The sequence below is a fragment of the Bombyx mandarina genome, chromosome 11 (assembly GCF_030267445.1).
Source record: "Bombyx mandarina strain Sakado chromosome 11, ASM3026744v2".
Taxonomy (NCBI): domain Eukaryota; kingdom Metazoa; phylum Arthropoda; class Insecta; order Lepidoptera; family Bombycidae; genus Bombyx; species Bombyx mandarina.
Window position 1 is genome coordinate 9,263,146 of NC_143218.1, and position 17,264 is coordinate 9,280,409.

The window sequence follows — 17,264 nt, forward strand, 5'->3', positions numbered from 1 at the left end:
CTTGTGGTTGTTTGGGCCAATGACATGTTCGTAAATCAGATAGTTCACTTCTCTTGAGAATTATCAGATGGTCTGGGTTTTTTTGCGTTACATTGTTATCTAATCTTATACCTTTAAACGAGCAATTCTTGTATATATATAATCTGAATCTCGGAAACGACTCCAACGATTTTCATAAAATTTAGTATACAGGGGATTTCGGGGGCGATAAATCGATCTAGCTACGGTTATTTTCAGAAAATGTTGTTTTATTCGTGTTTTCAATAATCAACTCTTCCCGACATCTATTGGCGAATAATAATATTATTTTTCTTAATTGAGGGCAACTAACCGCTTTAAAGACACAACAAGATGGCGTTATCAAAAAAAAAACGAACAAAGCGGTCATCATCTAGTGTCTGTATATAATAGGTAGATCTGTCCGGAGATCGCTTAATATAAGAATGTTTTTAATATAATAATTAGAAACAGTTTAACCTACCTATATATTTTATAATTTTAAATTAACGTTATACCTTGACAGCGTAACTAAGGACTAGCGACATATTTGTTAGCACAGACAATCATAGATTGCTCACAGAACTTTACCTTATTAATATTTATAATGATAAATTGTTTAATCTCGTCACTCTTTGCTTCGGGGTTCACTGATCAAATTATTTCGAAGAAATAAAGACGTTGGTTAAACTGCTCACATATGCTATTAATCCTATGTTGATGGTCTGCGACAGTAAACCTTCCCTATAGTATCTGACGATAGTACAAAGTTTCAACAGAAACGGTTCACCATTTGACCGAACTAGTAAAATTACAAAATTGCCGCAATTTTTATGTATTAGTTTTAGTAACATGATTCTCATTTTTATATCACATTTTCGGCCTTTTGGGTGTAATTTTGAAGTAATTTAGGTTCTAGCTCCACAAATAATAGTATTTCAACGATAACACGCCATTGCTACATAATTTTTTCGTCCCTAAAATGACTCATAGTCATATTATATACAGGGTGCTATATTTTTTATTTCCTCCTCCGAAAATAATATGGAAAATAATGCAAAATTAAAGTAATCCTTTTCTTTTTTTTTGTTTGGCGGTATCAGCCTGGGTAACTAAGCTATGTTTTCAAACAGTCATTCTCTCATTTTCTTCAGCCATAGGCACTGAAAAAGACGAGGAACGAACAAAAATTGTCTCAATTCTAGTAAAAGGACGGTAATTAGTCCTTTGAGGCATTTGATGGCTAATTTATCTTAAAACTTATTCGAAAACTTATCTCTAATTACCTACTTCAGAATTCGAGCGTTATCTGATTGACGAAAATAGGTTCTCTAAATATTATATTGTATTTCAAAGAAAATTAAAATACGCTTAGTAGGTACTTTACATCAATTTTAATTATAAGTATAACTTAATCTTAGCCTTAATTTTATAAGCGATTGCTCACTGAATTACAAGTACCTATCAGCTTTGTAGTTAAATTTAGCTCTAGAATCTTACATCAGTATTTGTAAACGTGGTAAAGAAATTATTAAAAAAAAACTATTAGAAAATGGAATTGCTCCTAATTAATTATAGACGGAGAATGATTCGTTTTTAAATAATAGAAATGATAGCGATCGGTGCACAATTACGAGTTAATGATTATCTCGACCTCCGATTAAACAATAATCGAAACGTTTTTGTTATTCAAATCGGTTGACTTGCACGTCAATCATCGTGTCTGGTGGCGTAAGTTCGGTTTTTATAAACATCGACTCATGACAATCGGTCCATCGACTCGCGACGTTAATCGTAGCAATCGAATTTCGCGATCAATTCTAATTTCAACATATCGGACTCACGGCTATTAGTGGTGGCCCGTGACGGAATCACATTTCACTTACATCTGCTATTCTGTGTCACATAGCTTTTAATAGTGATAAAGCGCATTGTGAACTTTAACAGACTACTATTTTTATTCAGTCTATTGCCGTAGAGATTTGCCGCAGAGAAATCATGTGTTCCAATTTGTCATTTGAGATTTCGACCTCATGTCTGAACAGGGTGATGGAAACGTTACGATGTCTATAGATTCAGTGAACGACGGCAATTCGTCAGTCAGTTTGGAGGATTGTTTTACATCAATCCGCTATATTGCAATTTGTCAGAGTATGGCAGAGTTCTTGTAACCGCTTGATACCAGGATCGCGAATTATATATTTGCGACATTAATAAATAAAAATATTAAAATTTAATCCAATTATGGGTGAACGAGCTAATGGTCCATCTGGAGCCGAAGCTCATAGGCATCATGAGGCGAATACCGCAACTCACTTAGAAGCTTCACGGTCAAAATAACCTGAATCGTGTCACTTACTAGTGCGATCTTTACAGGATGTTATTACTACACTAGTAATTACGCAAATTTAAATGTTGCCAGTTACGTTTTTAATGCATCGTGTAATTGTAGTCATTGTAGATTAAAGTCATACGTAAACACGTTTTACGTTCTTGTTTCTTTAAAAAACTTTTACCTATTTAGGGGATTTGAACATATTTATAGTCGCATCGCTTGATAAGATTATACCGAGGGGCATCTTAACGTTCAAACCACGGTGACTACAGCAAAAAAATAATACGCGGAAGCAAATTAGAAATAAGTTCAAGCTATTTTTGCATTAGAAAACTCTGAACTTTAAAAAAAATGTTGTGTTAAAAATTGCCTTTAGCAACATTTTAATTTGCATATTTACGGATGATAGGGCATTAAGTACGTATTTCATCAGAATAATTGGTACCTGCCTGTGGGATTCGAACACCGGCACAGTCGCATCGCTACATACGACTGCACCGGGCGACTTATCTTTTAAGCCACGACAACTTTGGATGTATTGCGTTTTTACAATTCGACCTGTGTGCTTAGTGTGGGTTTTTTAACAATTTCGATAGCGTAAAAGTTAACTAAAAATTTTATGGAGTTGAAACGTTTGCCTACGACTAACTACGTTCCAATTCCATACAAATTTGAGTTAACTTTTACGTTATCGAGATCGTTAAAAAACTCACACTAAGCGCACTGAACATCGAGCCATTTTTGTAAAACTCCAGTAATCATTTTATAAACACATTATTAAAGAATTCATTGCCAAAATTCCATTTTTGGGTGAATTTTCGTTAATTAACAATATAATTAATTGAGAACACACGGAACTTGAAAAGTTTTAATTCTCTTAATTAACGCTTCATATTAAAACATCAATCAAGTTACTTAAGAAATAATTTCTGTTATGTCCGTGGCTAATAAATTTTATGATTGAATCATTGATGCTGTTTGAATGCCTTAATAAGCAGACGAGCATACGACTCAGCTGATAATGAGTGGTCATCGAGGCTCGTGAACCTTAGCAACACCAGAAGCAAATCTGAGCGGTCCTATGACAGTTTTTAAATTTATTTTTTAACGAAAAACTTTGTAAGCGGCATGGTTATTATTGATTTTCATTATATAATAATATATTCTCGATTTTTCGAATAGTTTTTTACTGGTGGTAGGACGTCTTGTTAGCCGTTATAACTTTACTGAGACCTTAGAACTTATATCTCAACTTAGAACTTATATCTCAAGGTGGGTGGTCCATTTACGTTGTAGATGTCTATGGGCTCCAGTAACCACTTAACACCAGGTGGACTGTGAGCTCGTCCACCCATCTAAGCAAAAAAAATAAAAAGGTCGCAGTTTTCTTAGTCGTCTTGTCTATTATTTATAAATATGATATTTACGTTTGCAGCTCGTGAAAGCCAAAGAAAATCCTATGGTGTATCGTTGATTATATCTTACTAATGAACGTTTACAAGGCCTCTCTCACTTCACATTGATCGACTACCGGATCTTATAAACGTGTCAAACAATGTTGCTGTCCGTCATGACGCCGCGGCGCCGCGCCGTAGGTCGAGGTTTCCATTTCATTTGAATGACGCCTAGTCAACTATTCAAACTGAAATTCATGATTGTTTCGTATCACAAACAGACAGGAAGCTGGTACGACCAAACCGTTAGTGTTTCTCATCAAGTTGCCAGTGCAGTGAGAGATAGAGAGAGAGTATTCTTTATTGTACACCAACAAAAAAAAGGGTGCGTGTACTTATGTACGCGCCATGTCGAAGTTGTTATACTTTCTTTTTATTAAATTTATTTCTTTTTTTTTATTTAAAACACCAACAAAAAAAAGGGTACGTGTACTTATGTACGCGCGTAAGAAGTTGTTATACTTTATTTTTATTAAATTTATTTCTTTTTTTTTAATTTAAATTTCAATCAATTAAAAAAAAAAATCGATTAAACAACATCCTCAAACACGCATATTGGACACCACTTTTCTTGACATCGTATAAATTCGGTAATTCTCGGTACGGTTCGGAAAGTTCACCTGCGGCTATGTTCAGACTCGCCAAGTTGCATCGGTCGTATTGTAATGAGCGATTTAGTGGGCAACTTAATTCTGTTAATTTTGTGTCACGGTGCGCGCGCATCGTAAAATTTCACACTCATCAATTTTTCATAACGCGCCTAAAGAAGTATAACTTCAAAAACAATGCGAAACATTAAATACAAAAAAGTACAATTGGCGGTCTTATTGCTAGGAGCGATCTCTTCCAGACAACCATCAGGTGGAAAAGAATAATATGGAAACGAATTTCACGCGGTGTACCAATCATCTGAAATATATACATATACACACACACACACACATACATAATATAAATACGCAAATTCCTTGCACATATACATTTATAAATATACATATAAATATACAATGTAACATAATAATAATGTGCACTTGTGAGTCTGAGAAATAAAACATGATCTTGTGAATATCGATTTTTTTAACTGCTTATTTTCATTTAATAAGTATAAATTTCGTCCTATACGTTTGTACGTACACACATTAACGTAAATTAATCCGCGAGGTCATATTCGGTATATGCAAAAGTAGGTGTCAGGTGTCCCGGCTAATGGACCGGGCGACGAGATAAGCTAAAATAATATTATAATAACATCACTCGATGCTCCATTGTCATTCTGATGGTTCGTTTATTTCTTTTTGTTTTCGACGTCTATTCATTCTACATTACAGTATATAATATAAGAACGCGTATGGATTTATTTACTGAGGTCATTTATCAAGCTCATTTGTTTTGTTAAATAGTATCATATATTGTCACGTTTTAATAAACAACAAATCTAGTAAAATGATCAATCAATTATCGAATCGAAAAATGTTTTATTGATCTAAATCTTTTATCTTTTTTAAAAATCTTTTTAGACTTTGTCTGGAAATAATATATGCTAACAATATTACACCACACATAATTTTTCTTAATGTAAATGGAAAGAAAAATCTTATATTGTTATCGTTGCTATAGAGACAATATTTCGCTTAAAAAAAGCAAATTTGTATTCCAAATACTAAATTAAAGTATAATCAAATTCAAAGATTACAGGTCTAACTTCCTTTTCCACTTTTGCGAAAAGCCGTAATTTTTATTTAAAATACAACAAACGTTTAGACGATTGAATGTTTAGTTACAAAGTCAAAATTTTTAGAAATGCTAATTTCATTTTATTTTGTTTCAGGAAGCGTCGCAAGAACGAAAAACCGACGTTCTCTCGAAGCGCCACATTCCAAGACTGAAAATTCATTACCGTCTTCCAAATCTACGAAAAGTGCTTTTAATATATCTTTTGGTATTAAGTCAACCCTTTCAAAGTCTGCTAATTCGAACGTTTCTTCCCATAAATCGCACGAGAGGCGTCGGAGTAACGAAACAAACATTAAACCCAGCAATATACCACTTTCTAAGAAAACATCTGTCCGCACTTCCACGTCGCCTATCAAACAGGACTTATCAAAACAGTTAACTTCTAAAACGGAAACAAAATTTCTTGAATCCAACAGAGGTAGATCTGTTCGCAAAAGTCCCGAGAAAGCGAAGAGTGAGACAGAAAGTAAACGTGTCGATAGAAGAAATCAAGCTCAAAAAAATAGTGAAAGTCTTAGTGAAAAATATCATTATTCAAAGAAAAGACTGACTAGTTTAGAAAATTCTCCGAAAGACAGCAAAGGTGATAGAAATCATTCACCGACAAAAGTGTTAAACGCCATTCTACAAACAGAAACAAAACAAAACTTTGGTACATGTGCATTAGAAAAAAATAAAGATACTGCCAAAATGTTCACGCTTCACGAAACTGTTAGACCACATGCAAGTAATTCTAGACTTTCGCAGGAAATGGATAGTTTAGCCGCATTGACTAAACAAACGTTAGATAGGGTTAACAAATTGTCGAATAACTTGACTAGTGCTAAGTTAAATCTAGACTCGTCAGAACAAAAGTTAGACACGTTATTTAAATCGAAACCAGAACAACTAAGTATTAGTCATCCTATTAATTATGGTCTGCACAACGATAGACCGATATACAATAGAGGAGTAACAGAAAGGTTGAAGGATATAGATACGGCTGCTCAGAGACTTATAGACTTTGAAAAGCAAAGTGCAATGTTTTCTGATCTCAATAATGATACTAGTCAAAATCGTCGTCTTGATTCGTCATCGTCCAGTAGTCATACGCCTGTATCTATCTTAAAGCGGAAATCCGCTCACGAAGAAAATACTTCTTCCGCTATTTCTAATCATGCCATTGCATCTCCACCGGTTACTTTTTCTCCAAGCGTTGTCGAATCTAACGGCCGATCTGAAAACAGACAGAGACAGGGTATATTGAAGAAACGGAGAAGTCTGGATGAATCGCAAGTTGCTAGAAGGCGGTCATGTAGTCCGGAAGTCTCTTTTGCTGATGATGGCACCTTGGAGACAAACAAACCAATTTTGAAAAATCGAAGGTCGTCTTTAGAAGATGTAGTTAGAAATCGATCACCAGATGGGCAAATACATGGCATACTGAAAAGAAAAACAAGCCGAGAAGACGACCCTCTTAATGATGAAATGTCGCATAGTTCTCCAGAACCTCATAGTATTTTAAAACGAAAATCGAATTCAAGTTCCAGCAGTAGCACAGCATCGTCACACGTCTCTATTGCTCAAGCCGTTCTGTTAGCAGCTGCAGGAGGTGCAGAGATAATTGATGACGATAAAGAAATCGTAAGACCTATATTAAAGAAAAAGAGCTTTTCTGAAGAACGGCCATGTGTCGATATTACAGGGTGGGACACACCTAGACCTATTTTGAAAAAAAAATCTACCGAAGATGACCATGACTTTGACCTGCCGAAGAAACCGATTTTGAAGTCTTCAAAAAAATTATCCAGCGATGATGGACATGCTTCTAGTTTCGATTTGAGCGAAGACGACCGAAGCTCCCGAAGACCATCACTTCTCAGGTCACGGACGTCAGACCATTCGGGATCAGAGTGTGAAGCAGCAGTTAGACCTATTTTAAAGCAGAGAGGTTCCAGTTTAACAAGGGAACGAAGCCAATCTCCACGCCCACGACTTTCGTTCTGCGCGGACAACGATGCGAATATTTGTGTGACGAATTTTAGTAGCGACGCGAACGACTCGTGTGCGGCTGGACCGCGCCGAGTGTTGAATCTTTTACCTACGCCCGATCCGGAGGAGAACTACCCAAGTGCAGTGCTTCGCCGGAGAAACCAACGACCGAAAACGAATCCTAGATCAAAAAGTTTAGCTTGTGATGTTAACGATGAACTACTATCCATACTGAACAATCGAAGATTAAAAGTGGATGAAAGTAGTGACAGTGCTCGTTCAGAAACTTGGTCTAGTGAACAGAGAAACGAAGATGGAGATGAGAAAAACCCAAAAACATTTCCATCTATAGCATCGAGGATAAAGAGCATGGAAAAAGCTCTTACTAAAGATTTATTTCCAAAAGATCTGCCATCAACATCTAGAAGTAAAGGACGAGATAAAGAACGATACAAAACACAACCCATCACCGTCGATGAAATGCGATTGATCACATCCAGGTAGGTCATCATTAATGCTTGTTTTGATAATATTGAAATTGAAACAACATAAAATGTCGTTTAAGAAAAAATTTCGACCTAGTTTAGAGGGACCTAAGAACACAAAAACGTTTGTTGAAAATGTATTTCGTTTAATGAATCCAGTGACCCGTAGTTTGTTTTTTTCAAAAGAAAATTTTAAACTAATAACATCTTTCGACAATTCTATTTTTCATCACTGGAATGCTCATGTACATGACTCATAGTGCAGTTACGTTGTTACGTTATTAGCCACCGGCACAGTTGGTTTAATGTAACCGAATTTTGAAGGATTGTCACTACCAATAAAGTAACCAGGGAGTCGCGTTTATGAGCCATTTATTTATTTTTTATTTCCGCTGGACGGATGTTATTTGTATGCCTTTTCTTTAGCAGAGGTGATTGAGCTCTGTTTACTACCCGGTCTCCGAGGCAAACGTTGGCCCGTAGCCATTATTTTGAAGAGCGTTCGTTGTGTGAGCCGGTTCCCTAATATTTTGTTCTAAACGGATTTGAATATCATTCTATCCGTACTAATATTATAAAGCCGAAATTGAGTTTGTCACGTTTTCACATGTTAACTGCTTTATCGAAATTTGGCGTGTACGTTGTGTCGGTACAAAAAATTACTATGGGACTTTTTATCGAGAAAAAAGTAGATGCTATTTCCGAGTCATATATAATTTTCACGAGTTTCACATTACCACGAGTGAAGCCGCGGTTTAAGTTTAGTTGTTCTATAATTAACGTTTTCTAAACGCGCTTGAAATAAATTTTAAACAATAATAATCGTCGTAAGCTGTCACAGCATATATTTGATTAGACGAGTTTGTGAAGATATGAGAAAATATTCGTTCATTTCGTAAAGCAATTGATCAAGTATACCGTATAAAAATTCCATTTCGACACTCAAAGGTTTAATCATTGCGTGAAATAATACGTCTCTTTGATCGGAAGCCTTTTCACTATTCCTTTTGATTCCGAATAATTTCGACGACAACGAAAATGGGCGTAAAGCACTCTCTGATTTACAAACTGGTTAAAATTAGAAAGGACGTGTCAGTTTCCGTTAATCGCATCCCAATTCTGGACCCCGGTGTCCTGGGAACGTTAATTCTTGTTCGAATCAATGTTTTCTGACGGTTCTTATCTAATTAGTACAGAAATTCGCTCTTGAAGTTTGTTAATGTGTTTCTGACGTCATCTTTTTGCTCCACCTCAACGTTTGAATAATATCAGTCCACAGATGTTCTGGGTCTCGACAGCATCTTACTTAAAGTGTTTCGTAAATATTGAATTTACGATGGAAAGTTTTTTTGTGAACTGGCGACCTTTCAAGGAGCTGTGAGTATCCCGTTACGTTTCACGAACAGTAAGATGTAGGTCATGAGTGCGAACGTTCAACGACTCGAAAGGATAATCGGGGCGTTTATTCGTGTCACGCAGAGCAACATTGTTAATTACAGATTCAAGACACGTTCCTTTTTATTTTTCGTTATTTTTTTCATAACTGTCATTTGGATTTTGTTAATGAATAAAAACCGTCCGGAAGTTTTCCGGAATATTTTTAATAGTACATATAACTGTCGATAATGATAGAACTACTTTTACTAAACAATTTGCATTCGACTGTACTTGGTAACAAATGTTCTATCATAATTCAACCTTGTTTGATGACATTGTCAACGAACGATGAGTAACCGCTCGATCTTTTCAGTGTTCTGTATTTTAGCCAATTCACACATCTCTAAAGTAAATCGAAGATAGAATATTTGCTCCAAAACATTTTAATATGGTATACGAACTTACCAAAAACTAAACCACTAGACCGCTCCCGTGCACATGATATAAATCATGTTTTATTTTGGTAACGGATTTATTTTCGTCAATTGCATTTATTGTATAATGATCAACATCAGTTGTCTGCGTTGCAAGTAGAAGCCGCGTCCTGATGACGGATATAATCGCTCCAAACGTTACTGGGTCAAGCATTATTTCTGGATCTAGTGTGCTCCAAAGCACGCTCAGAGTTTTATGAGGGCCCGATCTGGTGCGGGCAGCTGTGCGTCGCGTCCTTAATGATTTACTGCATCTGTTTTATTGTCGCGTTTGTTTGTTTATATGCGCAACGATTACGTTGATGTCACGAGCTAGAATAAAGAGGTTATTCATGAACATCGCACTGACAAAAGGTTGCGATGTTCTTGTGTTAAATAAATTAACAACAGGTTTTCTTTGGAAAAAAATTTCAATATTTAAACATCATGCTCGTTTTTCATTGTACTTTAAGTTGGAGCCGCCCGGTCTTCGATTTAATGCATAAGAACGAAAAAAATACATTTACGTAATAAAAATAGTTTTTTGGCCGCGATGCGGTCATGCCTTCTTCATTCCTTCATGAAATGTTACTCGATCTTTCAATGCTGATTGGAACTTGAAATCCGGTTTTTTGCGGTCTGTCTTCATATCTATGAGTTTTGGTAGACGTTTGACATGATACCATCAGACCATAAAAGGCTTTCAGCTCACTGGCCCATAAATAAGTCACTATTCATCATTAGGTGAAGAAATTGTGTGGCCTGGTCACACAGGGTAGAGCAAAGGTTTCACTCATTTTTTTCATAAGGTTTCTTAAGTATGGAACAATTGTGAATATAATTCTCAAGATGTCGATGTTATACCATATGGCTAGTATACTAGGGAGCCCCCACCGGGTACTGTAACTTACTTAATGGCACATATACAGGTTATGCCTTGTTGCTTATTTATTCTGTAGGTATTGTGAGTAGGACGAAACCCATCAGCATTATACTGTGTCTTAAGCAGCAAAATATACACAATCCTTGGAGAGGAAAACATGAAGTCTACTACTTGAACACGTAGTAGAAATGTCTACGTTCTCGCAAGGCTCCCGGTTCCGACGGTATATTTAACCGCGTTATTATACCGCTTAAAAGTCTAGCTTAGGTATAGCTTGGGCCTAGACAAAGATATCATACACTATGAGGAAGTCATCGTAGATCTATGTGGGTTGCAGTGACCGATGGACTAATAGTCCCACTACTTCTTAGGTCATAAAATACTGACGCCGTATTACAAGTCTTCCGCGTAATCGTGGAAATCGCGCTTCGGTTTTGACTTTGAGCAATTAAAAAAGATGTTGTTTTAGGCTAAGCTTTGAAACAAACAAGTATGTGTTAACTCATGTGTGTTTTTCTTATATTGTTATTTAGATTGATAATGCGGCAACCAAGTTCAGACATTTATATTTAGTTAATATTGACGATGGTGTCAAACTTCCTAAAAGATAGGTCGGCAACGCCAATCCCAATCACTCACGCTATAATTCATCCGAATTTACGGAGGCGAACTGAAACTGCAACCGTCTCTTTCTAATGTACGCCTGTGTACAACATTAACAAGTTTCTTTTCTCATTTCGCAGCTTGGAGCCGAGCCAAGAGAGTTTTCAAGCGTTCGGCGAAACGGACTGTAGTTTTCCGAGCCGTCCCGTCGTGGCCGGTGCTGTTCCCTCGTCCAGGGGCGTCTTTCCCCTTTCGGGGGAACCGGAAACGGATCCATTCGCAGACTTCGCCAAAACGTTAAACTCGCCTCCGTACGGAGCCAGCTCGTTCGGTCTCAAGTCGCCGACGACGCCGCACTGTTTGTCCGACGACAGTCCCAAGGACGACAGCTACGGTGAGGCCAATTTTCTAGACTTGGAAAACGTTGTGGGCAAATCGTCGACTTTGGACGAAATAGAGCAAGAAGTAAACAAAGTACGAGTCGCATTAGACGAGGACAGTCGCGCGCTAGACGAAGACGAGAGACAGCAAGCCGAAGCTGACAACTGGAGTCTGAATGTCTCCTGTGACAGCGGAGTCTACAACCGTGCATCATCTAGAGACTCCGGTCCTCATTCCGGTGAGAATATTTTCTGATCTCGTCAGTTTGTTCACCCCGTTGGCTTATTTTTATCGGACATGACGCGTGCAATGGAAATATGCGAAAACAGCGTTTAGACATATTTAGTGCGATCGAAGACGCATCTGGTGCCGCCATAAAACAAACACCAAGAGCAGTCGGTCAGCTCCGGAGTTGCATTAACTTGTGGTTTGTTTACGTTCTGTTTCGTAAATTTAGAATTACCCGAATGCGCCGCTATTCGTATTAGGTCGGTTTTGAAAATAAACACGACGTAACCTTGTGGATGTCTCTCGGCTCAATTATTTGGGTCAATGTAATGCACGTGTTCTTTGTCAAAGTGTCATTGAATAAGTTTCGAGTGCAATCGTACGGTTATTAAATCGTGTCATTTTTTGTGCATCACAGATGTCGTGCGAAAAACGAGCTTACTATGATAGTTTTAATCAATCGAATCGTTTATTTGAAAATTCCAGGTGAAGAACTAGGCTTAATCGAAAGCCAGGAGGCTCAGGACAACCAAGCTACAATCAGTAGTACGAGCAACGAGTGGTCGTCGTCGTCCATCGAACGCGGGTTGGTCACGATGGACCGAAAGAGGAAGTCCACGGTGAACGATGCCGGGAGCCCCGACACGCCCAGCGACGACGAGAAGGACAACGGCGGGTTCGCCCTCGGGCTAGTCAAGAGCAACAGCGTGGTCGCAAGGGCCAGCATGTGGCAACAATTGCAACAACAGGCCAAAGGTGATTACAGTTTCGTAATACTCTAAATCATAGCTCGTTAACTACTACTGACTATCAGTTATTTGACCATTAGTGACTAAAAATATTGTGCGCGCGGAACTAGTTGGCCGCGCCTTAGAGGGCGACAGGGGTAAGGGGGCGGGTTGCCTACTGTTCGTAACGCATATGAAATTAGATAGTGATGACTAAATAAAAAAAAAAAAAAAAATAATAAATAAATAAAAAACAATTGAACTTTTAGAAGTTATAATTTAATTTTATTAATTTAATATTTTTTTTAATTTTATTATTATAATTTTTTAATTTAATTATTTTGTAATTGTAATTGTAAATGTAAAATAATCCAAAAACAAATTAAGCACATTATTATGAAATTATGTATTATTATTCGGATTCTGGCTCAGGCAGCTGTTCATAATTCGGTCTTAAACTAAAACACTTTATATGCATTTCTTTCACGCTTTCTCTAAATATTGTTTTTTTTTAATTCCAGGAACACCGAAACCTTTGATCCGTCACAGTCGCTCCAAATTAAAGGAGGGTCCCCCAGTGGCGGAGAGATTTAAGACTCAGCCTATATCGTTTGCGTCTTCGGATGAAACAAGCGAACCACCCGCGAAACCCGTCTCGCTCGCTCACTCTAAGAGCACAGCAAACGTGCTAGACAGAGACGAAGATGGTAAGTAATATTTACACGTTCGTTTAGTTGATTTATATTATTATTTTATTTTTACGAATATTCGATAGCATGTACTTTGCGTTAAATAGGGAATACGCTTCCTGTCTTATGATCGTCGGCTTTTCTTTTTTGCATGTCCTCGACTCTACTATGTGTAAATGCGGGACTATTAAATCACAAAACGCACACAATGTTATGTAAATACGCACACAAAAACACCGGTGGCAGCTAAATTAGACGAAGACGATCCGGCCAAGATGTCGCTGTCGGAGAAAATGAAGATGTTCAACGCGAGGCTGACGCACAAGCCGCCGATGGCGGGCCTACCGCGGCCCCGGGATGACCGGCCGCCGCGGGCCTCGCGCCTGCGCACCATGCCCGTGCTGGCCAGCCAGATCCAGGAGGCCATGGAGCAGAACGAGAGGCTGACGAAGTCGCTCACCCACGAGGACGTGCCGCGTAATCCGGACTTCCAACTCAAAATGGAACTGTTCCGCTCGGCCAGCGCTAAGAACACGTCCCTAGAATATCTCATGAGGGAGAACGCAAAGTTTAGGAGCTTAGGTCTGATTTTGTATTTTTATGATTTTGGGTTTTTTGTTGTCGTTTCGCGCTTGGCTCGAGACGCGCTTTGGTTGGATGTGCACTAATACAGTATTACGATTGTATATATATATATATATGTATCGACGCTTGAAAGGGAAACGTGACTAAGCGACAATAACTGCTTTGTACATAAATGATAGGCAATAACCATATTCGACGCGCAAAAAAAAAAAAAACGTGTGGCACTCGGAAACTGCCGCGGTAAAGCTATTGCATAGCATTTTTTATCAACTTACGCAATTATAATAAGACAATAATAATTTAATATTAAAAACAATAATAAAACAAGACCACGCTATATTAAACATTAATAAAAGCAAAACCTTAACTATCCCCTTCACACTAATAAGCTAGACCGCGCGAGAGAGAGATGGACAGACCTTTCATGATGCGCATGCAGTGTGACGTCACGCCACGCGCTTATTCACAAACACTACACAAGCGCAGCGTGTGAATGTGTTGAACGCGAGCTACATGGTAGGCGGAGTGAGGGGTGTAAGGTTTTTTTCGTTACGGAATTTCATGATTCGGTCGCCGCGCTCAAGGCCCGCGATAAAAGCTATGCAATAGCTTAAAAATATATTTCTAGGTCTATTAAAATAATTTCAATCCTACAGCTAGATTCCTTAAAATAGAATATTTTTCAGGTATTTCAACTTTAAATTAGTCTACTGTAAAGTTCACAAATTGTCGCTTAGTCACGTTTGCCTTTCAAGGGTCGATATATATCTAACGGTGAGTTATTGATGCATGCACCTCTGCACGAATACGTAGAACGTAACATTGTTATCCTGTGCTCGTAGGTACTATACATTCACGATTGAATCGAGTTTCCTGCGAGACGAACTGTTAGTTTTAACGTTTCAGTGATTTCACAATACGTCATATTATGCATGCTATACGAAGTAAGTCACGCTGGACACGTGTCGTAAATCATTGGCGGGATATTGAGTAATACATTATTTTCAGCTCAATAACGTTACTCATGCTCGGTGTGTGTGAATATCTTGTGCGCGCACTTTTTCTCGGTCATTTTCAATTAATTGTGTGTCTTTCAATTAACCGGTTGCATATCGATCGATCGGTTGAACTGGTATTCGAAATGCGAGTTCGCTTCATAGGGACGCTGCTACGGTTATGTGGGCGAGGACGGTAATTTTATAATTGTTTAATGTCAATAAAATGACACGGCATTCGATCTTATCTATTTTTGTTCAATATTACATGGCGACGCAGTGTATAGCAAAATTTTCGGAAATTGTATGCTTAGATTAAATTTTAAATTGATTTGCTTACGGACTAGATAGACCTGTATTATCTAGGTAGATTATAATACGTCAAATGAAATGGCTCGAGATAAGGAAATGTATAAATTTTTGATACTTGTTGACTGACTTGTACGAGTAGATAATTGTAGTTCTTTGTACACGAAACCGTCCTCGTCGCATCGATATGGGCTTCACTAAAACACTAAACACGCCGTGTGACCCTGGGTACATAAGGTTCATAATTCAATGAACAGTTTTTGTAATATATGTCCGTTTTATAGATTACGACGATGACTCGCCCCCGGAGCGCGCTCAGAGAATGATAACTCCGGAAGTGAGAGGCATATTGAAGTCGGGTTCGACCGTAGTGCCGACGAGACCCAAGGTCCTGGCTAAAGGCGAGAGCTCTGAGGTTGGTACGGTGAGAACGTGTTTTTATTTAATTCACTTATATATAAAAACTAGCTGACCCGGGAAACGTTGTTTTGCCATATATAAGATTTTTAGGGAATTTCCAGTGTAGAAAGAAAAAACTAACTTATTGTAAGTGTGTAAGGATATGGTAAATGAGTGAAAGAGGCATGTAGCGCTGTGAACGATGAGGGAATATAAAAATAACAAAACCTCATTCAACCACATAATGTCTTATTAAAACAAAAAACAAAATGTCCAGAAAATAAAATATAAATGTTAGGGGTGGACAACCCTTATCACTTAGGGGTATGAAAAATAGATAGTAGCCGATTCTCAGACATACTGAACATGCATACAAAATTTCATAAAAATCGGTCAAACCGTTTCAGAGTAGGAGTGGGTAATATCGGTTTTGCCGCGTATAGAATCGTATCTATATATCGAGGATCAATATCGGATATTGAATCTATATATTTTCTGAATCTATATATTGATGGATGCTAGTAGATTTTTTCGATTCATGATATTTGAGATTTGAAACGATACGCTGATATAATATCGTAGTAGATATAGATTTAAGTCAACGTTATACGGTTGGTTTTCTGATATCAATTTATAATATGATCTTAAAGTAATAAAAAGAACATGAAAATAAAAATATCAAAAAAACTTTCCTTCATGCTTTTACCAGGCTTAGGACTGGCTACATTATTTTCAGTTTTTAGTATTTTGTGTCTTAATTTAAAATTACAAAATATACCAAAAGAGTGTAGATTTCAAAAGTTTAATACAAACACAAGGAATAAACTCAATTATTTCGATTCAACTAAAAATAGAAAAATGTGTACTTTAAAAATCAAACACAAAAAACTTTTAAGTATTTATAAACACTTGTCCAAAAATTCTAGTTCAAGGTCAAAGCGCGTGAAATTAAATTCAACGATGCAAATAGGCTATACTGCATTCAAGTTAGGGTCGAAAGTTGAAACTTCTTTCCTTAATTGTATCCTGCTGATACGCTAAGAATAATCTACAGACATATGGACTTAAATATAAGGTTTACAATTGTATGGATAATGCCTGTTTCTGTTTCATTCATCACATGATATCCCTATCGTGCGCTCACTCACTCTGGCCGATTCGATACGAACCAAACGAATATTGCTGATATTAACGAATCGGTACGATATGCCGATGCGCATCACATCGAGCAATATCGTGTATCGGCTGATATCGAAATATAGATTTCGATTCACGATTCGTGATATATTTCGATACGAAGACGTGTCAAGCTCAGTGATGATCCCCGTCAAGGTCGTCCAAAAACTGCAGTCACCCAAGAAAACGTTGATGCTGTGCGTAAGCTGATTGAGGAAGATCGACATGTGACATACCGCGAAATTCAGGCAACTTTAGACATTGGCATGAGTCAAATACAAATAATCTTGCATGAAAAATTAGGTGTAAAAAAGTTGGTTTCCCGATGGATACCGCATTCGCTCTGTGAAGAGCAAAAAGCGGCTCGCGTTACTTGGTGCGTCAGAGCTCTCGAAAGATTCCACGCAGGATCCTCAAATGCTGTATACAACATTGTATCAGGTGACGAATCCTGGATATACG

General features: G+C 37.6%; 1 protein-coding gene across 15 annotated transcripts in view; it reads left to right on the forward strand.

The window, feature by feature from the left end:
* Svil (Supervillin) overlaps positions 1 to 17,264 on the forward strand; it is a 211,211-nt gene that overhangs the window by 97,484 nt on the left and 96,463 nt on the right. For 5 of the 15 annotated variants that reach the window (XM_089730878.1, XM_089730879.1, XM_089730883.1 and 2 more), the window contains 5 exons: positions 5,615 to 7,991; positions 11,453 to 11,931; positions 12,408 to 12,677; positions 13,171 to 13,356; positions 15,512 to 15,642. In XM_089730878.1, coding sequence (XP_089587004.1) covers positions 5,615 to 7,991; positions 11,453 to 11,931; positions 12,408 to 12,677; positions 13,171 to 13,356; positions 15,512 to 15,642 — 3,443 coding nt within the window. Of the gene's footprint in view, positions 1 to 5,614; positions 7,992 to 11,452; positions 11,932 to 12,407; positions 12,678 to 13,170; positions 13,357 to 13,584; positions 13,921 to 15,511; positions 15,652 to 17,264 lie in introns of all 15 variants that reach the window. The other 10 variants (XM_089730870.1, XM_028173249.2, XM_089730871.1 and 7 more) reach the window with 5 other exon arrangements.